The 24993-nt window shown below is 36.5% G+C and overlaps 1 protein-coding gene across 1 annotated transcript in view; it reads right to left on the bottom strand.

Moving 5' to 3' along the window:
- The window catches only part of ADAM9 (ADAM metallopeptidase domain 9), a 92709-nt gene that overhangs the window by 6960 nt on the left and 60756 nt on the right, over window positions 1–24993 (bottom strand). Inside the window, exons 15-19 of the mRNA XM_061404534.1 lie at window positions 23212–23317; window positions 16111–16294; window positions 6898–6978; window positions 6537–6642; window positions 1302–1443 (exon numbers count right to left, since the gene is read on the bottom strand). Coding sequence (XP_061260518.1) covers window positions 1302–1443; window positions 6537–6642; window positions 6898–6978; window positions 16111–16294; window positions 23212–23317 — 619 coding nt within the window. The remainder of the gene's footprint in view (window positions 1–1301; window positions 1444–6536; window positions 6643–6897; window positions 6979–16110; window positions 16295–23211; window positions 23318–24993) is intronic.

The raw sequence follows: 24993 nt of genomic DNA, 5'->3' as shown, positions 1-24993 counted from the left end.
ATTAGGAAGTCCAAGAGAAGCAAAACAAGCTGGCTGGAAAGATGTCACATAAGAGTTAGACATTGCCAAAAGGATAGTAAGTAAGCTATGTACAGGAGACAGCTATTGCTATGAAACTAAAATTTCAGAGATGCAGACTGGGGAATTATCTACATGGATTGGTCAGTGTGAAGTGTGAAAGAAAGTTAAGAGAAAGAAAGGATAGAAAGATAAATCTGGGGAAGTCCCTGGCAATCCAGTGGTTAGGACTTGGTGCGTTCATTGCCAGGGGCCCAGGTTCAATCCCTGCTTAGAGAATCAAGATCCTGCCAAACCACTCAGTGTGCTAAAAAAAAAAGGGGGTAGAGGCTTATGTCTCAATAAACTATATTTTAAAAACAAAAAGAAATCTATATCTGTTTTAGAACACATTAAAAAAATAAAGTTAACATGAGGATTCTCTAGGAAAATATTATGCAGTTTTTAAGTGAGGTAAGTGAGAAATAGGGCAATGAAGTAAAAGTGAGCATTCCAGGCAAGATATGAACATTTTGGAAACATTACAATAATAAAAACTAGCTATTAAATAACTGCATTGTGCTATGGGTTTTATTTGTTAATATTTCCTTATTTAATCTTCACATGAAGCCCTCCAGAGATAGGTAATATTATTATTCTCATTGTAGAGGATGTAACCAAGGCTTAGATACTTATTATTTCTGTTCATAATTCTAGTAAATGATAGCTTTGCTAGAACTTGCACTTAGGTCTGACTACAAGGTCCATGCTAACACATGCTACATTCCAATGCCAACGTATTAGAAATGATTGGTGAGAGACAGCAGTACAAGAGTCCAACATGTAGACTAGAAATGTCAGGTGTCTGAATTATGACAACCCTTTCTTCCATCAAAGATTATTTCTTAAAAGCTGATGATACATAAAATCTGTTTTCAAAACAGACTTGAAGAATACTTCTAGGAGAACTGATACTGGAAATAGACAGGAAGGAAAAATTTTAATGGCATGCAAATCAGAAGTTGCAGTCCCAAATTCTACTTACCCCACTACCAGAAATCAAAGTAAAGTAAAATGAAGCCTAGGGGCCATTTTCAGTAGTATACAGGTTGGTGTCATCATAAGCCTTTTCCCTCACCATTATAAGAGGTGGCTGAGTCACCACTTACCCTTTAATTCCTGCTCATCATGCCAAGGAATACAGAGATAAACTAGAATGCTAGTTTTAAACTATCTTCTATGATATGATTATCATCATACATAATTAAATTACTTAGAATTTAAAAGAAAAATAATCTAAGTACTCATTTGTCTGTGATCTCTTCCTTCTGCAGCAGCTTTTCCGTAGCTGGTCTCTCTTAATGAAGACAAAAACAGCCAATACAGTAAGAGGAAGAATTAGGAAGAAGAATACCAGGAGTCCGTCCCTCAAGGCAGCATTGTTTTCTAGAGAGAAGGAGTTTATATTAATGATAATTAAATTAGAAGTTAACTTGTATTAACTAAAATATACTAGATGATGATATATTTTACATTCATTTTCACATTGTTCAAAAGTCACACTGATTTTCAACTGAAAAATACTGAAAAGTTTTATTGACTCCTCCTGCTTACCCACTTCATTTCTGCCTTCCTAAAGGTAACCACTTTTATTAATTTCTTCTATAATATTACAGTGTTTCTTCATGCAAAGATAAGCAAGAATAAAATATGTTTTATTGCAAACCTTTCTTACACAAAAGGTAGCATGACATAAATGCCATTACACATGTTATTTTTTCACTTAGCCATACTATGTATCTTCCCAAACCATACACAGAGCACCACCTCTTTTTCTGTATAGCTATACAAAACTCCATTGCAAGGATGCCCTATAGTTTATTCAGTCAGTGAGTACCCACTAATACTTTCATTTTTCCAATCTTTGCTATTACAAAAACATATTACAATGAATAGCCTTGTATACATGTCATATCACATAGATGTACCTATAGAATAAATTCCCAAAAGTAGAACTGACGTATCAGAGGGTAAATGCACTTGTTTTTTAAAGGCGTTATCAACTTGTCTACCACAGTGGTAGTTACAAGTTAGCACACCATATATCCAAACAAAACTATAATTCAAAAAGGTACCTGCACCCCTATATTCTTAACAGCTTTATTCACAACAGCCAAGACATGGAAACAACCTAAACGTTCACTGACAGATGAATGGATAAGTAAGATGTGTACTTAAAAACCATGGAATACAACTTAGCTATAAAACAGAATGAAATAATGCCATTTGCAGCAACCTGGATGGACCTAGAGATTATCACACTAAGTGAAGTAAGTCAGAAAGAGAAAGTCAAATACCATATGGTATCACTTATATGTGGAAACTAAAATATAACAGAAATGAACTTATCTACAAAACAGAAAGAGACTCACTCACAGACACAAAGAACAGACTTCTGGTTGCCAAGAGGGATAGGAGGAGGGGGAGGAATGGATTGGGAGTTTGGGATTAGCAGATGCAAGCTATTATATATACACTGAATAAACAAGGTCCTTCTATATAACACCAATACTTTGGCCACCTGATGCAAAGAGCTGACTAATTAGAAAAGACCCTGACACTGGGAAAGACTGAGGCAGGAGGAGAAGGGGACAACAGAGGAAGATGGTTTGGTGGCATCACCAACTCAATAGACATGAGTTTGAGCAAGCTCCAGGAGCTGGTGATGGACAGGGAAGCCTGGCATGCTGCAGACCATGGGGTTACAACAAGTCGGACACAACTGAGCGACTGAACTGAACTATAACACAGGAAACTATATTCAATATCCTGTGATAAATTACAATGGAAAAGAACATAAAAAGAATGCATGTATTTATATATGTATAAGTGAATCACTTTGTTGTATAGCAGAAATTAACACAACATTGTAAATCAACTATATTTCAATAAAATAAATTTTCTTAAAAAGTTAGCATGCTAGCCAGCAATGCACAAGAATTCCTCACAACCTCACCCATAGAGTCAAACTACTGCATTTTTGCCAAACTCGCAGGTGAAAACTTATATGATTTTAATTTGGATTTCTCTTTTTGTACCATGATTTATACTGTATTTCTTTTTCTTCTCAGTTTCTAAAAGTCATTTATCTATTAGGGAGAAAAGTTTTGTCTATGATAAATTGGCAATATTTTTCCCATTTTGTCATTTGTCTTATGGTACAATGCTTTTCTTCATGCATAATTTTATTATTCCAAGGTAGCTAAATTTATCAATCTTATTTTTTGTGGCTTATGGATTTTAAGTCTTATAATTTTAAAAATTCATTAGTTAACATTAATTTTGTCTGCTTCACATTCTTTAGTGAAAGAGTATAGTAAGTATGAACGTTAAGTGGTAAACTATAAAATAATCCTAATTTTAAATTTGTAGAAGTACCAAAACTTTGTTTTAAAAGTTATATGAAACTACATAAAATACTCAACACAATTAAAAATAAAAATATGAAAACTTAAAGCCAGTTTGATATATCATTTTATACCTAATAAGAAAAAGACAAAATTTAAAGCAACATTGGCCAGGTTATATTAAAATTGGCACCTTCATACTGTCAGTGGCATTACACAAGCTCATTTGGAATTTTTATCAAGAACCATAAAAAGGATTATACCCTTCAATCTAATAATCTCATTATGGCAATTTATGCTTCAGTTGGGAAAAATGTGTATTAAGACGTACACTACAATGTCATCAGTGCATATCAAGAACTTAGAGACAACCTAAATGTCAAATAATTAGATAACAGCTAAGTCAAGTTATGACACAATCCATCAATGAATTAAAATGTATAGTTCTGACTTCCACTTCTAGCCAAAATGGGGTAACACGGGCCAGATTTATCCTGCTAGCTATAGCAACCAGAAAACCAGGCAAAATACTTAAAGCAATGGTTTTCACAACACTGGACATATGGCAATGAAGAGCAGTGATCCCTTAGAGCTTTACAAGGTGAGCTCTACAATTGCCCCAGTTTGCTGCCTAGGGAAAGTTAACAGATTGTGATGAGGGGTGTGGGAACCTAAGCAAACTCCAGTGGTTTCCTTGAGGTGAAGAAAGGATTCTGGTTGAGGAAGAAGTCAAGATAACTAGAGTTCACAGGCAAAGTACCAGAAGGGAGAAAGCTGCACAGACAAAACTTGAAAGATCTGCAGAGGGTTCCCCTCAGATACTCAGTTGAGAACTGATCAATGTATGCATGTAAGGAAATCACCTGAAGCCAGAGAAAGAATCACCTGAAAGGATTAATGGGAACAAAGCCCACACACAACTCACACAGGACTAGAAAGAATGCCTGTTCCTACCACTTTTAGTGGAAAACTTCATAGTTAACAGCATTGAATAGAATAAACAGAAAGGGTTTGCCTCAGTAATGTGGTAAAATCAATCCGAGGCTAAATGCTGCTCAGGTCCCCCCCAAAAGAGCTTTAAAAAAGGTTCTAAAGGACCATATTACATCCGGGTAACTTAAGCTTACATCCAAAGCTCATCAGCAGAAATCCAAAAATACCTAATATCCAACAGGCAAAATTCACAGTTTCTGGAATTCAGTAAAAAAGTTACAAGGCATGCAAAGAAGCAGAAAAAATATGACCCAAATGAGGAGATTAATTCATAAAAACTAATAAATGATACAGGTGACAGAATTAGTAGACAAAGACATTAGATATTACTATAACTGTATTCTACATGTTCAAGAAGCTAGCGTAAAGATTGAACATGCTACATAGAGACAAAAAGGAAGAAAAGAAGAAAGAAAGGGAGGAAGGGAGGGCGAGGGAGAAAAGAAAAAAGGAAGGAAAAGAAAGGGAAAGAAAGAAAGAGTAAGGCAAAGAAGGGGAGGGAGAAATAGAACTTACAGAGATAAAAACTTCAATATCAAAGATAAAGAATACACTGGATGGACTTAATAGCAGATCAGACATCACAGAAGAGTAAACTTGAAGAATAATAATAGAAACTATCCAAATTAAACATAAAGAATAAATTTTTTTTTTTTTAAATCAAGTGCCAACAAAGGTCCGTCTAGTCAAGGCTATGGTTTTTCCTGTGGTCATGTATGGATGTGAGAGTTGGACCGTGAAGAAAGCTGAGCGCCGAAGAATTGATGCTTTTGAAGTGTGGTGTTGGAGAAGACTCTTTCGGGTCCCTTGCACTGCAAGGAGATCCAACCAGTCCATTCTGAAGGAGATCAGCCCTGGGATTTCTTTGGAAGGAATGATGCTAAAGCTGAAACTCCAGTACTTTGGCCACCTCATGCGAAGAGTTGACTCATTGGAAAAGACTCTGATGCTGGGAGGGATTGGGGGCAGGAGGAGAAGGGGACGACAGAGGATGAGATGGCTGGATGGCATCACCGACTCGATGGATGTGAGTCTGAGTGAACTCAGGGAGTTGGTGATGGACAGGGAGGCCTGGCGTGCTACCATTCATGGGGTCACAAAGAGCTGGACACGACTGAGCGACTGAACTGACTGAAAACACTGAGAAGTGAAAGAACTCCAAGTAGCCAAATATACATATAATTGGAGTTCCTGAGGGATGGAGAAAAAAAAGAAAAAATATTTGAAGAAATAATGACCACACTTTTCTCAAATTTAAAGAAAAAAGCACAAATCCAGAGAGTTTAAGAAACCCCAAGCACACCATAATCAAACACTAAAAATTAGAGATAAAATCTTATTAATAGCAACCAGAGGGTAAAAAAACACACACTACAAACAGAAGACAAAAAAAAAGATGACAGATTTCTCAGGAAAAACAATGCAAGTCAGAAGACAATGTAGGAACATCTTTTAAGAAGTAAAAAGGGTATAAACTGTCACCTTAGAATTCTATACCTAGTTATTATTCAAGAAGGAAGGCAAAATGAAGACCTTTTCAGATATAAGAAAGCTAAAAGTAAATTTTTCACTGGAAGAAATGTGAAAAGAAGTCCTTCAAGCAGAAACTGAATGATATCACATGGGAATCTGACTTTACACAAAAAAGAAGAGCATCAAAAATGGTAACTATGTGGGTAAATATAAAGACCTTTTCTAGTATCTAAATTTCTTTTAAAAATAATCAACTGTTTAAAGCAAAAGTGATAACAATGTATTATAGGTTTAAAACATATATAGTATGATAATTCAATACAAAAGCCAGGAGGAGAGAAATGGAAGCATCCTGAAATGGCACAATATCATATGAAGGGAGACTGTAATAGAAAAATATCATTATGTTAGATTTAAACCCAAGCATATCAATAATCAAACAAAATATAATTGGCCAAAACAACTCAATTAAAAGGCAGAAACTGGCCGAGTTAAAAAAAAAAAAAAAGCCAAGACCCAGCTAAATGCTGCCTATGAGAAACCCACTTTAAATATAAAGACACAAACAGATTAACTGATGTGGGAAGTGAGGGGAAGGTACAAGGATGCCCAATTTCTGACATAGACCACAGAGAGATCACACTCATTTTCCTCTATACTACTTGCCGTTGTATGTAGGTCCACTGTCCACGCTTCCTCCGTATCCTTTAGTCTCACAGTTGGGGGGAGCCCAGCCATTGTCACAGTGACAATTTTTATTGCTATTACATACCTTCAAAGAAATCAAAATACCACTTTTGTTAATTGTGAATGACGTTCTAAATCATGAACTCAAGGACAGGAACTAAGAGAAAAGACTAAATTCATGCAAATCCATAGACATTCTTCTTAAGAATGAAGAATTTATCAGGTGTCTAAATTCCCCAATATCTAAAAACCTTAAGAAATCTCACTGAGCAACCTCACGGAGAACTCTCATTATTCAAGCACTACTTTCGTGAACAAACCAAAAGAGACTATTACCTACCCCATGTCCATGACACTTTTGCTGAATGTCACAGTCATAATTCAGAACAGAAACATTTACACAGGCGAAATTTCTACAGATCTGAAAGAAAAAGAAGTAATGAGTAAAGAAAACTTGAACGCATTAGTAAACTAGCCAGGGGGAAAAAAAGACCTGCGTGTAGATGATTTCATTGATGAACTCTTTCATACTTTTAAGGAATAGTTAATTCCCATACTGCGTATTTGATGAAATTAACTAACTGACATAGAACTAACAATCAAAAAGGACAGAGATGACACAAAGGCCTAAAACAAAACTATAATCTATCCTTCTCTACAAATATACACGTAAAAATCTAAAGTAAAATATTCACAAATGGATTTTTTCAAATCAGACAGAGATAATTCCACTACTACAGAAAAGGCTCTGAAACTCCACAACTATTCATTTATGTTTTCTTTCTTTAGAGATTTAAATTAGTTGGATTTTAAAATCTTTACTTTACCCTTGCAGCCTTTTATCTTTTCTCTCATTTTTCTGTTTCAGTCTTTCTGTTCAGCTTCCTCACAAAATCCTCCAACTTTATGTAACAATAAATCTATAGTTCAGTTATATATGCATGAAGATGAACAGTGTACTAGGGTTAGGACAGGGAGACAGACATCTCTTAGGAGGATGACCAACTAATATAAAAAATCTTATCTTCTCATCTCCAACCTGCTCCTAGGGTAACAGGCAATTCGCTGCTTTGTTGACAGGACAGGAGAAGCAGACAGACAGAAGGACTAGCTTCTCCATCAGTCAACTAAATGTAAGTCCATTTTCAATATCATGTTTTCCCCCACCCCTCTCAGCTATAATCACTGTTTCCAAATCACCAATCTGTTTAGGGTTCTGCCAGGCTAAGATCCAGGCTCTTTGTTCACACTCTATCAGTCTGCACTGTAAGCTGTATGTCCTACTACTCTGGCAAACTACTTTCTTTCCTCTTTCAACTTTTCAAAACTTGTTGAAATTTTATCTACTGATGCAATCTCATATACTTCACACTTTGGAATCTATTCCCTAATTAGTTCCTTTATATTTTGAGAGAAATTGGCAGACAAACAGGATAAATGAATATTGCAATCTAGCATCTTTTATAGGTTTTTTTCCAATTCATATTTTCATTCTGAACTTGCAATAACTTGTTCTAACTGACTGTAATGATTACTTTTATGTGTCTGCCTGTATAAGACAGAGGTCCAGCAATCAAGGTGTGGAAATGGAGTGGCACCACTCACTATTTCTCTTAGTGGCCCACTAGCAAAATGTTTGCTCCCTGCTCCCACGACTTTATGCTCTATAGTTAATCTAGAAGTCTTAATTCTAGAGGGAAGAATGCTTCCATCAGGAAACACATCAGTGATTCCACTGAACTGGAAGTTAAGACTGCCACCCACTCACTTCAGATTTCTCATGCCTCTGAACGAACAGACAAAGAAGGGAGTTACTGTGGGCTGATGTGACTGATCCATTCCCAAGGGAAAACTGGACTGTTACTCCACAATGGAATAAGGAAGAGTATGTGTGGAATATAGGAGATCCCTTAGGGTGTTTCTTAGTATGACCATTATAAAGACCAGTAGAAAACTACAACCACCCAATCCTGACAGGACTACTAACAGTCCAGAGCCTTCAGGAATGAAGGTTTTACAGCATCCTGCCAAGCAAAAATCCTAATCAGCTGAGTCCTTGCTGAAAACAAAGACAATAAAGAATTAGGGAAGAAGACAGTTAACAAATACCAGCTATAGGGACTTTCCTAGTGGCCCAGTGGTAAAGTCTCTGTGCTTCCACTACAGGAAGCATGGCTTCGACCCCTTGGGGAACTAAGGTACCATAAGCCACACGGTGCAGCCAAAAATAAAAACAAATGAAACATCAGCTATAACTATATTACAGAAATGAAAACTGTAATTATCATGACCATTCCCTCAATTTGTTATAAACATGCTTGTGTGTACGTGTATCAAATACTTTTTTCTTCTCTCTCTTAGTCCCTCAGGTAACATACAATGTATTACCTTTATATCATAGTATTTAAGTATTGCTAACTTTACATGACAGGATTTAAGTTACAGGATATCAAGAAAAGTACACAGTGGCCAAAGAATTAATCTCCTCAAGGTAGGATTTAGTGCATTTTCTGTTACACACGAGATACAATGGTTGTACACAGTTCTACCATGTTATGCAAAATTATGACCATGCTACTGTCTTCAAGATTATCTCAAAGACTGTTATCATGTTGAAGATTATGTATAATTTAAGGAGATGCATAAGGACCCCAAGCTAACAAGATGTGGACCTGTGATGTTAATTTCATGCATCAACTTGACTGGCTCACAGGGTGCCTAGATATTTGATCAAACATTCTAGATGTTTCTGTGGGACGTTTTTGGAAGCGATTAACACATAAGTTGATCAAATGTAAAGCAAGTTACCCTCCTTATCTTGGTCTTGTCCAATTAGTTAACGGCATGAATAAAAATTAAAAGGCTGACCCTCCTCCAAATAAGAGAGAATTTCTCCTGCTGCCTGCCTTCTAACTGGGACACTGGTTCTTTTTTTTTTCCTTGCCTCTGGACTCAGACTGAATCATAACTCTTTCTGGGACTCAAACTCGCTAGCCTTTGAACAGGAAGTACACCATCAGGTCTTCTCAGTCTCCAACTTGCCCTCTGCAGATCTTGGGATTGTTATTTTTCATAACTATATAAGCTAATGCCTTATTTTTTTTAAAAAAAAACCTTATACATACACAAACATACACACACACATACACAACCTAATGGTTCTGTTTCTCTGGAGAACCTTGACCAATCATTTCTTTATTATATTCAAATCAAAAACAACTAAACTGTACACATGTTGAGGTAAACCACACTTTAGCATACTGAACACAATGCACAACTCAACAGCAAAAGCTACATAGGCATGAGACAAGAATGAATATTTTTCTACTTCTATTAACTAAAGTCTATTCTAGTGACTGTCTGCTACACTCAATGTTTGGGTTCCCCTCAAAACACCTATGCTGAAGCCCTAATCCATGTGTGGTGATATCTAAAGGTATGTAATTAGGGTGTGTTGAGGTCATGATGGTGAAACCCTGGTCCAATAGGATTAGTTCCCTTGTATGAACCGACATCAGAGAGGAGACAGTCATGTCTGTACTTGATGAGATCCTGAACTGGTCAGGCCATGGTCAGGAAGGAGCCCAGCACATCCAAGTACCTCACCGGGGAAATGCATATCCATGCCTCATGAACCAGATCTACAGACTTCAGTTTTGGTTGCAAAATGTGAAATGGCTCCTGGGATTTCATTCCAGTCCATTTCAATCACATTCCACAAACCAGTCCTGCCCATCCAGGGACTCAATTAGTGAACAGACAGTAGCCTTCTTAGGTACCTGATAGGAGCTCCACCCATCCATGCAATTGGTAATAGGCCTGCTGTATCAGGACCCAACTGTGGACCATGTCTTGGGGCTACCTCCTGAAAAGGGCAGTTCAATATACCCAGGGACCAGTTAGCACCAATACCCTACCAAGTTCCTAATAAAAAGTTCACCAACCATAGGTCCCAGGGCATATCTAGAGACAGATTTGAAACCAGTTCCAAACCAGGCAGACTAAGATTCCAGAGATAATCCCATCTACACACAAAACAGGCAGGAGGTATTTACCAGCTGAAACCTTTCTGTAAAGACTGGAAGAGGTGTTTACCCCCTTCAAATACACAAATACCAATGCAAGGCTACATGGAAAAATCAAGCAAATATGACATCATCAAAGGAAACTAATAAAGTTCCAATAAAAGGAAAAAAAAACTTATAGTAGATGCACAAAAGATAAAGAGAAAAGAATTAAAGCATGCACTATAATAAAATATATCACAAGACAGAAAGGGAGAAACAAAAAAAATACAAAACAGGCAACAAACATTTAACAAAATGACAGTTAAATAAGTCTTTACCTATCAATAGTTACTTTAAACATAAATGAACTAAATTTCTAAAACAAAAGACACAAAGTGATTGAATGTATTAAAAAAGAAAAATGATCTAACAATATGTTGCCCACAGAGATTCACTTTAACTTTAATGATATGCACCAGTTGAAAGTAAAGAGATGGAAAAAGATATTCCATGCAAATAGTAACCAAAAGAGAACAGGAGTAGCAACAGTTGTATCACATATAATACACTTTCAGACAAAATCAATCACAAGAGACAAAGAAGGTTACTATATACTGATAAAGGGGTCAATTATCACAAGTATATATGCACCCTATATTGGAGCATCTAATATTTAATGCAAATAATAACAGAATTGAAGGGAGAAATAGCAATACAATAACAGTATAGGGGACTTCAGTTTCAATATTGGATAGATGATGCATACAGAAATGTAATAAGGAAAAAGAAGACCTGAAGAACACTATAGACCAAAATAGACCAAAAGATATATACAGAACATTTCATGCAACAGCAGCAGAATATATATTTTTCTTAAGCACACACAGAACATTCCATGTAATAAACCATATGCTGAGCCACAAAACAAGGCTTGCTATGCTATGCTAAGTCACTTTAGTCATGTCCGACTCTGTGTGACCCCATAGATGGTAGCCTACCAGGCTCCCCCATCCCTGGGATTCTCCAGGCAAGAACACTGGAGTGGGTTGCCATTTCCTTCTCAAATGCATGAAAGTGAAAAGTGAAAGTGAAGTCGCTCAGTCGTGTCCGACTCTTGGCGACCCCATGGACTGCAGCCTACCAGGCTCCTCTGTCCATGGGATTTGCCAGGCAAGAGTACTGGAGTGGGGTGCCATTGCCTTCTCCAAACAAGGCTTAAGAAGATCAAAATCCTATCTGGTTTCTTTTTCAACCACAGTAGTATAACTAGTAGAAAACTGGAAAATTCACAAAACTGAAAATTAAACAACACACTCCTGAACAACCAGTCCTGCCATTTGCAACAATATGGATGGATCTTCAGAGCATTCAGACTAAGAGAAATAAGTCTGACTGAGAAAAATTACTTCCATATGATCTCACTTATATATGGAAGTTTTTTAAAAACTGAATTCAGAGAATGGAAGGGTGGTTGCCAGGGAATGGGAGAAATGGAGAGATGTTGGTCAAAAGGTATAAACTTTCAATTATAAGATGAATAAGTTCTGGGGATCTAATATTCAGCATGGTGATTACAGTTAGCAATACTGTATTATATTCTTGAAAGTTGGTAAGAGTAAATCTTAAAATGTTCTCACCCAAAAAAAAATGTATGCGAGGTGACAGATGTGTTAACTAACCTTACTGTGCTAATTATTTCACAATATATATCAAATCATCACATTGTACAGCTCAAACTTACATAATGTTGCATATCAATTGTATTTTAATAAAGCTGGGCTTGGCTACAGGGGAGGTGGCGGGGACAGCAATGGAAAACAAAGATGAAAGATACAGTAAAAGAACCATAGGAACATTATCTGAGATTCTGGGTTCCAAAGCTTTGTATTTGATTCTGTGGTTTGAATCAGTAAATTTCCTGCTATGATTTAATTCAGTCTTAGCTGAGTTTCTGTGAAATTTAAGAGTACTGACTAAAATTCACAGAGTAAATTTTCATCAGTTAAAAAAGCATAAGAGGACAGCTTCAGAAATATAAAAGTATATTCACCAGCACAAAGACTGAGAAATAAATCTACATTACCAGTGTTTGCTCCAGGGTTGTAAAGACAATTTAATGTCAAGGAATTTACCAACGTAACTCAACACATGAACAAGTCAAAGGAAAATACGTAGTGATTATTTAAACAGCTATTGGAAAATACTTATAAAATTTTAAAACTATTTGTTCTTTTCTTCTTACTAATTACAATTAAAAGGATTGAAACATGTAATATATCATGTATGAAACGAGTTGCCAGTCCAGGTTCGATGCACGATACTGGATGCTTGGGGCTAGTGCACTGGGACGACCCAGAGGGATGGTATGGGGAGGGAGGAGGGAGGAGGGTTCAGGATGGGGAACACATGTATACCTGTGGCGGATTCATTTTGATATTTGGCAAAACTAATACAATTATGTAAAGTTTAAAAATAAAATTAAATTTAAAAAAATAAAATAAAAAATAAATAAATAAATAAAAGGATTCTCCATTAAATGAAAAACACTATCTATCCCAAGTCAACAGTCAAAATCACATATAACCCTGAAAGACTGTACATATTCCCAGTCAAGTTAGGGAGAAGACAAAGTACACTATCATGATTATTATTTAAAATTATCCTGCAAGTTTTACCATTGCAATTACACAGGAAAAAAATTCAAATTGTAAGTATCAGAAAAGAAATCAACTTTCTATCATTTACAGATAACAGCTTACCTAAAAAATTCTAATACAATAATAAAAATATGTAACACTAAGCATATGGCTGGTGACAAAGTAAATATACACAAATGAATATATTTTTCTGAATATCAATAATAGCCAATAAAACTATAAACAAAATAGCTTCTCTTACCAATAAAAACAAATTAAAAATGTAACAACAAATTAGAAAACATAATAATTCTGTGTTATTCATAATAGCAATCAAAATATAAAATACCTAGGAATAACAAAAAAATGAAAAGGAGCTTTATAACTAAAGCTTTAAAATACAACCCCCAAGAAATTGAGAGACATACCATGTTCTTCTATGAGAAGACTGAATAATGTAAAGATGTCACTTTTCCCCATTACAAATTTATAAATCTGATTTGATCCCAACCAAAATTCCAAAGCGCTTTTACTTTTAATTTTTTTTTTGGCACCTTGACAAAATGATCTCAAGTTCATCTGTAATAATAAATGAATATTAATAGCGAAGAAAACTATGAAAAAAGAATGAAGGGGCATTTATATAACCAAATATTAAAAATACATTATAAAACTAATAAAAACTAAAAGAAGTCAATTACTGACATATGAGTAGTCAGACCAGTCAGTGGACATGACGTGAAAAAGCAGAAACCAAGCCCAAGTATATATAAAAATTTAATAAGCAATTTAAATAAGATTTCAAATTAAAAGAGAGATTATACTTGAGGTGTAGGCAAATAACAAATCATTCTAAAAAAAAAAAAAGTAACATTAGAAGTCAGCATACAGTCATCATCTCTAAATGAATAAAATGATGAAAAAAAGAATGCCAACCTCATACTATACACTCAAACTGGACTAAAGAGATAAGCATTTAAAAATTTTTTAATGTCCTAGAAAATAATTCTCTGATACTATACTAAGAAAAGTCTTTAAAATTTGAAAGTAAAGTCAGACTTTCTTTACTTTTCCTTTCTTAAAGGAAAAGAAAAATAGATTTGTTTATATAAAAAAGTAAACATGGAAAAAAATACTAAAATCAAAAGAGGCAAGTAATAAATAGGGCAAATAAATTTTTAAAATGTATTATATTAAGTTTTATATGACATAAGTTATAGCTCTTTAAAAATTGATAAGAAAAACACACAATTTTTTAAATAAGCAAAGAATATTAACAAGCAAATCACAAAAGAAGGAATAAATATATGGAGACTAAAAAATTTAATGTCACTAGCAGTCAAGAAAGAACAAAATAAAAAGAAAATGACCAATGACAGTTTAAAAACAATTGTACCTAATCCTGATTACAATATAGAGAACTGAAACACTAACTATTGAAAACTGCTCAGAAAATAAACAGGGAAAAACTTTTATAAAAAGAAATCTGGCAAAACTATATATAAAACCTTAAACATATGTACCCCAGTAGGTTAGCCTTTAACCTCAGAAAACAACCAGGATGTTGTGAAATTTCTTATTAAGTCCTTTACCTCAACATTGTTTATACTAACCTCAGTAGCTGAATTAATGGCATGGCAAAGTGAAAGTCACTCAGTCATGTCCGACTCTTTGCCACCCCATGGCTATAGTCCACAGAATTCTCCAGGCCAGAATACTGGAGTGGGTAGCCTTTCCCTTCTCCAGGGGATCTTCCCAACCCAGGGACAGAAGCCAGGTCTCCCACATTGCAGGGGGATTTTTTACCAGCTGAGCCACAAGGGAAGCCCATGGCAAAGGCAGACACAAAAACACAAGGGTCTTTTTGTAAGAATGAGGAACAACAGAATGGGAATTGAAAACTTGGTAGAAACTGAGGTAACCTGAGGGCCTCTCTGTCTTTTTCATGTGTCCCATGGTCCCATAATCAGTCAATTGTGTTCGCTCTTTCCTCCTCTGTTCTCCTGAGTTGGTTTCTTCAACTTGTTCAACAATCCTGCACCCTTAGATCTCTCCTATATAGCTTAAGCTTGCTATCACCCTTCTAGCCCTACTCCTACATTATGGCATCCCTCAGAGACTTCTCAGTTTCAGCTCTACTCTTAAGTGCCTTTCTTTACTTATGTATTCCCCCCACAAATGGAGTTAGGCCTAGCTCATCTCATCCAGAACCACTGGTAGTAACTCAGCAGCTAACTCTTGGCTCACATCTGATCCAAACAGCTGTGGTCAGAGTAGCAGGAAGCGTGGGGAGGACAAGCATTACAACACTTATAGTATAGTCACGTACGCATGTACACATACACACACACACTCCTGAAAATCCCCTAAATGTCCCAGCAAGTAGTACCCTGACTAATAAACAACAGCACATTGAAAGGGGGTGGGGGGGGGCGGGGGGGGGGGGAGGTGCCCAGTATATTACAACACAGAAACAACAGGTTATAATACATGACTCTAAGAAAGAAATCAGAGTAACAGAATTATAGCTTCTTTTTATGGATATAGAAGTTTCTTTAATGAAATTGTAGAAACTACCAAATTAGATGCAGATAATGAATATTCCAACTCAGTGACCATTATAAAAACTGATCATTTCCGTAGTTAAAGAAACCATTACATGAAACTAACACAACTGTAAACCAACTATATTCCAATAAAAATTTTAAATGAAAAGAAAGCTTTATATGGCTATAAATCATCAGGAGGTATAGCCATTCTTAATTTTATTCTTGGTGGCTTTCTGTTTTTCCAAATCTCCACAATGAGTAGAGATTTCTTTTATAACCAGAAAAGAACCACTCACTTTGTATAATGATTTTATTTTTAATTCTTAAATTTTTTATTTGTTTTAAAAAACATTTTTATTACCTTTCCAACATCACAGCTGGTGCCTTCATTCACCATGCCAGGATCTGGAACATCAGATCCAAGCTGGAAGTCCACACCCCAGCACTTGGTGCCTTTTCCAGGAGTCTGAATGATAGCAGGCACAACCCCAAATACAGGCAATTGTTGTACATTCTCACACTGAAGCTTTCCACACAAAGCATTCCTGGAAAGAAAGAGAAACAGTGCAAACTACAATGCATCTGGTGTACTTACAAAAGAAAAATTATATATTTTTGTACAGAGAGTTTATTTCTATTTAGCTGAAGGGAATCTCAACAGAGAAAGTGTGTGACAGCAACAGAGATCAAAGTAGCTCTCTTTCAATATGGCAAAGAGAAGATGTAAGTGCATGTAAAGACGCAAATTCCTAGGGTACCGGGGGTGATGATGCGGACACCTAAGAATCCCTCTTCACTATCTGCTTAGGGCTCAAAAAAGTCTAACTAATGTAGTTGCTTTTAAATGTGATATAATTTTATAAATGCTTTTACATAGAAAATAACAGAACTATACTGAAATTCAATGGTGTCTTTTTATTGAGTTATAATAAAGAAGAGTCAGATTTTGTAATGTTAAACAAGCTTGAAGGAACTCAATCTCTCTTCGCTTAGCTAACTCTTACTTACTAAAAGACTCAATTCATTAGTTCATTAATTCACTAATTCAGTATTAGAACTCTACAAAGACCTCCTTGACTACAATTCCTATTACCAAGGGTGTGTGAGTTAATGTTCTTCCTATATCCCTTCATGATATATTAAGTATCCCTAACATCAACTCTTAAGATGCTGCACTGAAATTTCCTTTTTAATGGCTTGTCTTTTGATCTAAGCACCTACCCTATTAAATCTCCCCTGTGATATCACGACCAAGTCATTGTAGGATATGATTTTTCAATTCCTCTAATTCATCACCTCCTAAATATTCTCACACTAACTATCATAACATTCTTTTACTTCCTGAGTTAACATCTTTCTCTCTATAACTTTTCCTCATTGGTCCCAGATGGTCAACATGAGACCACACAGATAATATCTTTTCTTTCCTCTACATGGCAACCTTTTAGGACAACTGTCATGCAGGTCCAAATGACTTACTTCACCAGGGAAATATTCTACAATTATTTCTCATGCAACAAGGAAGCTCCCCTCTTAAATATGTTCCACTTTGTCTCACTACCTATTGAACCTCAGTGCTCGGAGTGAAACAGGAAACTTTAGTTACAGTCTGATTAGCAAAGAACAAGATGAACTGTCATTTACTTCACTGAGATATTATACTTCTATGAAACCCAGGATGACAGTAGCTCTTATGGAAACTACATTATATTACTGATGTCCTTGAATTTATCCTTAGCTAAAACCTCTATTTGCTTTTTGCACATGCTGCTATTAAGCCTGCTTTTCCTTCCATCCTGCACTTAAGAGTTAAGTTCTTTTGTCCCAACTTGACATTTATTCTTTTTTTAAAATTAATTATTTATTTGGCTGCACCAGGTCTCAGTTGCAGCACTTGGGATCTTTAATTCTGATATGCAGTATCTAGTTCCCTGACCAAGGATTGAACCCAGGCCCCCTGCATTGAGAGCAGAGAGTCTTAGCCACTGGACCACCAGGAAAGTCCCTATGTTCATTCCTACGTCACCATTTACTTACGAGGCAATCTGAGTGAAATGCTTAAACTTTCTGAAGTTCAGTTTCTTCATCTGAAAAACAAGAGCTATATAATGATGCCTATGTCACATGCAAGCATGCATACTAAGTTGCTTCAGTCGTGCCCAACTCTTTGCAACCCTATGAACTATGTAGCCTGCCAGGTTTCTCAGACCATGGAAGTCTCCAGGCAAGAATACTGGAGTGGGTTGCCATGCCCTTCTTCAGGGGATCCTCCCAACCCAGGGATCAAACCCAGGTCTCCTGCATAGGAGGCATATTCTTCACCATCTGAGCCACCAGGGAAGCCCCAGTGTCACAGAGTTAGTTGAAATTAGTTATGAAAACCTCTAAAACAAAGCATAGAATAAAACAGATCTTGGTTAGCATCTACTGGAACCTACCAAAATTCATTTTTCTATAATGTATTCAATGTTTCATGTATAGTCTTGGTGACATATTAAAAACAAAATGGCTGATTGAGGTTTGGTAGAAAACAACAAAATTCTGTAATTGCTGTAAAGCAATTATCCTTCAATAAAAAATAATTTTTTTAAAAAAGAAAAATAAATACTCTTAATATATTTTTAAAAATCGATCACAAATCATTAAATGGATAGTAACTTCAACAGAAAAATAATAGCAAAGATATAAATATGCAATTCACAAAATAAGAAATGCAAACAGCCAATAAAGCTAAGAGATGCTTACTGTTATATTCATTTAAATTTATATCACAAGCACCAATAGAAAAACTGTTTCAGGCAAATAGTCATATAAGCAAATAAAATGTTTATGTGACAAATACTGCCAAAAATAAAAATTCCAAAGTAGAGACTTTGGTAATAATAAAAGATTCAGTTCCTTCAGAAGACATATAACAATCCTAAATGTGTATGCACCTAATAATATAAGCACCAAAGAACACACTTTAAAACACATACAAGAAGAATATACAGAACTAAAAGAAGTAGACAACTTCATAATCATAGCTGGAGATCTGCACATATCCCTTTCAGAAACTGAAGGAGAGACAGATAAATACGCACATACACCCAGAATATAGAAGATTTGAATATGACAATTAATTAACTTGACATTTATGGAACAATATATCCAATAGCAGCAGAATACTCTGCTTTTTAAATGACATGGAACATTGACCAAAACAGACCATATGCTGGACAGTAATTCACATCCTAACAAATTGAAAAGAACTGAAATTATACAAAGTATGTTCTCAATGGAAGTAAACTAAAAACCAAAAACAAACAGAAAACCAGAATACTCCCAAATACTTGGAAATGGGCAATACATTTTTAATAACTCATGAGTCAAAGGAGAAATCACAATGTAACTAAGAAAATATTAAGAACTGAACAATAAGGAAAACACAATATATCAAATTCAAAGAAAAAGAAGCATGCAACTTTTTAACCTAGTCACCCTTCCTTCAACTTTCAAATTGCTACTTTCCTCATTTTGATTTAGCCTAATTATGTTAGTCAAGATAGATCAAACTCCCCAAAGTACACAAAAGAGTCTTCCTTGGTTTTTCCTAAACATCATAAAAGAATCTTGAAAGTGCTGTGCTTATGACTGGTTTGTATCTGACTTTCCCTTTATCTAGAAAATTACCTATTACAGCATCTATCTTATTCTAAAGCAGTATCATTTTTAAATGATTGTTCTTGTTAAGGCAATAGTAAGGCAATAAAGCCTTCCCACGCCATTTAAATATACAAAAAAATTCCCCAGAAAAAGAGTGCTACAGCTAGTTTTGAGACTACTCAAGATAGTCATATACCCTCTTTTGAAATACTTTGTTTTGCTAACTTCTTTCAACCTACTCTGTTTTTTATATCAAGAAAGATATATTGTAAATACTCTATGAAATAGTTTCTATGAATAATTAATTTGTAATGAATTAGAACAACATAAATTGACTAATACTTTCTTTAAAGCACATGGCATTAAGCACATCTATAAGAGGGACATCTGACCCTGGAAAGGAAGTTGAGGAAGTCTTGGTTCAGTTCATTCAGTCGCTCAGTCATGTCCGACTCTTTGCGACCCCATGAACCATAGCATGCCAGACCTCCCTGTCCATCACCAACTCCCAGAGTCCACCCAAAACCATGTCCACTGAGTCAGTGATGCATCCAACCATCTCATCCTCTGTCATCCCCTTCTCCTGCCCTCAATCTTTCCCACATCAGGGTGTTTTCCAAAAAGTCAACTCTTAGCATCAGGTGGCCAAAGTATTGAAGTTTCAGCTTCAACATCAGTCCTTCCAATGAACACCCAGGACTGATCTCCTTTAGGATGGACTGGTTGGATCTCCTTGCAGTCCAAGGGACTCTCAAGAGTCTTCTCCAACACCACAGTTCAAAAGCATCAATTCTTCAGCACTCAGCTTTCTTCACAGTCCAACTCTCACATCCATACATGACCACTGGAAAAACCATAGCCTTGAATAGACGGGCCTTTGTTGGCAAAGTAATGTCTCTGCTTTTGAATATGTTGTCTAGGTTGGTCATAAGTTTCCTTCCAAGGAGTAAGCGTCTTTTAATTTCATGGCTGCAATCACCATCTGCAGTATTTTGGAGCCCAAAAAAATAAAGTCTGACACTGTTTCCACTGTTTCCCCATCTATTTGCCATGAAGTGATGGGACCAGATGCCATGGTCCTAGTTTTCCAAATGTTAAGCTTTAAGCCAACTTTTCACTCTCCTCTTTCATGTTCATCAACAGACTCTAGTTCTTCTTCACTTTCTGCCATAAGGGTGGTGTCATCTGCATATCTGACGTTATTGATATTTCTCCCGGCAATCTTGATTCCAGCTTGTGCTTCCTCCAGCCCAGTGCTTCCCATGATGTACTCTGCATATAAGTTAAATAAGCAGGGCGACAATATATAGCCTTGACGTACTCCTTTTCCTATTTGGAACCAGCCTGTTGTTTCATGTCCAGTTCTAACTGTTGCTTCCTGACCTGCATACAGATTTCTCAAGAGGCAGGGCAGGTGGTCTGGTATTCCCATCTCTTTCAGAATTGTCCACAGTTATTGTGATCCACACAGTCAAAAGGCTTTGGCATAGTCAATAAAGCAGAAATAGATGTTTTTCTGGAACTCTCTTGCTTTTTCGATGATCCAGTGGATGTTGGCAATTTGATTTCTGATTCCTCTGCCTTTCTAAATCCAGCTTGAACATCTGAAAGCTCACAGTTCACGTATTGCTGAAGCCTGGCTTGGAGAATTTTGAGCATTACTTTACTAGCGTGTGAGATGAGTGCAATTGTGCAGTAGTTTGAGCATTCTTTGGCATTGCCTTTCTTTGGGATTGGAATGAAAACTGACCTTTTCCAGTCCTGTGGCCACTGCTGAGTTTTCCAAATTTGCTGGCATATTGAGTGCAGCACTTTCACAGCATCATCTTTCAGGATTTGAAATAGCTCCACTGGAATGCCATCACCTCCACCAGCTTTGTTTGTAGTGATGCTTTCTAAGGCCCACTTGACTTCACATTCCAGGATCTCTGGCTCTAGATGAGTGATCACACAATCGTGATTATCTGGGTTGTGAAGATCTTTTTTGTATAGTTCTTGGGTGTATTCTTGCTACCTCTTCTTAATATCTTCTGCTTCTGTTAGGTCCATACCATTTCTGTCCTTTATTGAGCCCATCTTTGCATGAAACATTCCCTTGGTATCTCTAATTTTCTTGAAGAGATCTCTAGTCTTTCCCATTCTATTGTTTGCCCCTATTTCTTTGCATTGATCGCTGAAGAAGGCTTTCTTATCTCTCCTTGCTATTCTTATCTTAAAAGAGTTAGTTAAAATGAGATCTGGCAGAGACAAAAGGGCAAACTAAGCAGAAGGAACACCACATGTCATGGCCCTGTGGCAGAGGGCCAGATCAGCAGAGTGGAAGTATTTCTCAACATTTAATGGCTCAGTAGAGAAAGATAAGCCTACAAATAAATACATTAAAGAAGCATCCAGAAACAGAGAAAAATACTAGAAGAGCATTCCACACAAAAGCCAACAAAAGGGGCTTCTTCAAGGAGAAAATGCTCAACATAGATGAATGCTACTGAAAGGTCCAGAAGCTTGAAGACCTAAAGATACTCTGTTAGATTTAGGAACATGGAAGTCACAGTTGTTATTTCTTCTTCATGAGCATTGTTTTACCTCAGTGGCTTTGCTATTACCCAACAGAGTAGGAGGTGAAGTGGGTAGAAGAGAAGCACAGCATTATTTAATTTTTTTGGCTTTTTATAACCATTTTTAGAATAAAAATATGACTATTACAAAAAACAAAATAATTGATACAGAATGTTAGCACTGCAACAGATATAATACAGTCTAGTGAGTTTCCTGGAGAAGGCAATGGCACCCCACTCCAGTACTCTTGCCTGGAAAATCCCATGGACAGAGGAGCCTGGTAGGCTGCAGTCCATGGGGTCGCTAAGAGTCAGGCACGACTGAGCGACTTCACTATCACTTTTCACTTGCCTGCATTGGAGAAGGAAATGGCAACCCACTCCAGTGTTCTTACCTGGAGAATCCCAGGGACGGGGGAGCCTGGTGGGCTCCCGTCTATGGGGCTGCACAGAGTCGGACACGACTGAAGCGACTAAGCAGCAGCAGCAGTGAGTATCCAGCTCATTCTCTAGAGCCCCATGGCTTCATGGTCAAAGCCTCTGGGTGAACCTCAGCTGGTAGGAATTTCCTGCCCTCACATCCACCAGAAGAGCTCCATTCAGAATGATTTATATGTTTACATACCTACATTTATCTATCTGTGTATCTGGAAAGCACCGTATTATAGACTAATTCCAATTTTTTTAAAATTAACGTTACTGTGTATGTGTACGGTGCACAGAATCAAAATAAAAGAAGACATACGTACACTGAAATTAGTGAACATATACAGAAAGAGAGATCATGATAACTCTTCTCTTGTTTATAACTTTGCAATATTATTTTTCACAATGTGCAAATGTTATAGAAACAAAAAAGTTTTCTAATTAATGACTTTAAAATTATATAGAGCCAGAAGAAAATTATGAAGTTCTGAATTAATTCTGCAGGTACCTTTATATATGGGTTTAGCACGCAAATCTTTTAACAAAAGGAAAAAGAAGAATGTTTATTTGAGGCTTTTACTATAGAACAAGGATAAACAAAAGTGATATTATAAAAAACATTATATTTTAGACAGTTAATGTCAAAAGCTATGCATTATTTTACCATTCATATTCAGTCTCTCTGAAGCCATGCTTTATAAAATTGTTAAGTCTGAAAAGTTATACATTTAAGGAGGAGAAAACAGTCACAAGGAGCTATAAAACTTCCTATAGATGACTGATATCACATTCTTTCATGTGTTTTTCTTATTGTTTTTTTTTTTGCCTCCACTTACCCAATGGCACACTTCTTGTATTCATGGCCAGAGAAACCACAATTGCCAAATCTGTCACCTTTGGAATTCACATCAAGGAAACATTCCTTCGGGGCAGCCTTGGCTTCTGTAACATAAAAAAAAAAAAAAAAAATTTGTACACCTGAAACTAACACAACATTGTAAATCAACTATACACCAATAAAATTTTTAAATTTTTTAATGTTTTTAAGACTTGGCAATTTAATTCACAAATAAAAGCATTTGCCACAACAGTCCATACGTCTGGATGAACTGCCTCAACAACTATGAAAAAATTTCAGAACCTACAGGTGAAACATTTTGCTCCACATTTATAATTAACAACAAGATGTAAAGATAAAGCCTGGTTGGTACTTAAACATTAGCATGGTACTTAAACATTAAACATTCGAACACTCAAGTACTCAAAGAAGTGTCATTAAAGAAGATGAAATTATAAATAAGTCAAAAACCATGCACAGTATGGCAGCACTTTCAGTCTCCTTATTTTCACTGTTCTCACAGCTCCACTGCACCCCTGGTTAGATCAGGCTAGGGAGAGTTGGTGAAAACACTGCCAGCTATTATTTTTTCACACAGGGATCAAACCTGTATCTCTTGCATTGGCAGGTGGATTCTTTACCACTGAGCTACCAGGGCAGCCCAATTTACTATATATGGAAGCTTAATTTAGGTATTAATTACACTGACAAACAGCCATGACACTGTCAAAGTATCAATCCATTCTTGTTTTCTTGTATTTTATATATGTATCCTTTAATGCTCAACTTTGCCACTTATACATATTCCTAAAAATATTTTATTTGGAAATATTTTGCAGCCAAAATGGCAGTACTTTCCATATAATGGAATCCATATAATGATGGAAATTCATGTGCCTATCTTACGCACCTGGTACAATATTGTTCAGTTTAAAAGAAAATGGACATGCAGTGAAAGGAGATGGCATAAAAAAGGCAGAGGATGAAGTAATCTGAAAATGGATGCAGAATACTTGCACAGGATAAACGTCACATGGCAATAACCCTAGCAAAACACACATGCTCACATTTATATAAGAAAATGCAGCTAAATTAACAACAATCTCCCCCCGCCCCATCTCTAATTACTTTTTTTGGTCTGCAATAGCCTGCTCATCAGGGCTTCCCCTGTGGCTCAGCAGTAAAGAATTCACCTGCAATTCAGAAGATGCAGAGACACAGGCTCAATCCATGGGTTGAGAAGATTCCCTGGCGGAGGAAATGGCAACCCATCCCAATATTCTTGCCTAGAGAATCCCATGGACAGAGGGGCCCATTGGACTACCGTCCATGGGGTTGCAAAAGAGTTGGACACAACTGAGTGACTAAACAGCAATAAACCTGCCCATTAGTGCAGAATATTGGTTTGGCCAAAAAGTTTGTTTAGGTTTTCCATAACAGAGAAAAACCAATTAACTTTTGGACAAACCAATATATCAGAGGGCTTCCCTGGTGTTCAGATGGTACAGAATCTGCCTGCAATGCAGAGACCTGGGTTTGATTCCTGGGTTGGGAAGGTCCCCTGGAGGAGGGCATGGTAACCCACTCCAGTATTCTTGCCTGGAAAATTCCATGGACACAGGAGCCTGGCAGGCTACAGTCTATGGGAGCGTAAAGAGTTGGACACGACTGAGCAGGTCTCTCCTTAGAGGGTCTCTCCTCAAAGCCTATTTGGTCAAAGTTCCCATGACCCCCTCCTTGGATTTAATTTGCTAGAGCAGCTCACAGAACTCAGAGAAAT

This window comes from Bos javanicus, chromosome 27 (genome assembly GCF_032452875.1).
Source record: "Bos javanicus breed banteng chromosome 27, ARS-OSU_banteng_1.0, whole genome shotgun sequence".
Taxonomy (NCBI): domain Eukaryota; kingdom Metazoa; phylum Chordata; class Mammalia; order Artiodactyla; family Bovidae; genus Bos; species Bos javanicus.
The sequence above is the reverse complement of the archived record's forward strand: the minus strand, read 5'-3'. Positions and strand labels throughout refer to the sequence as shown.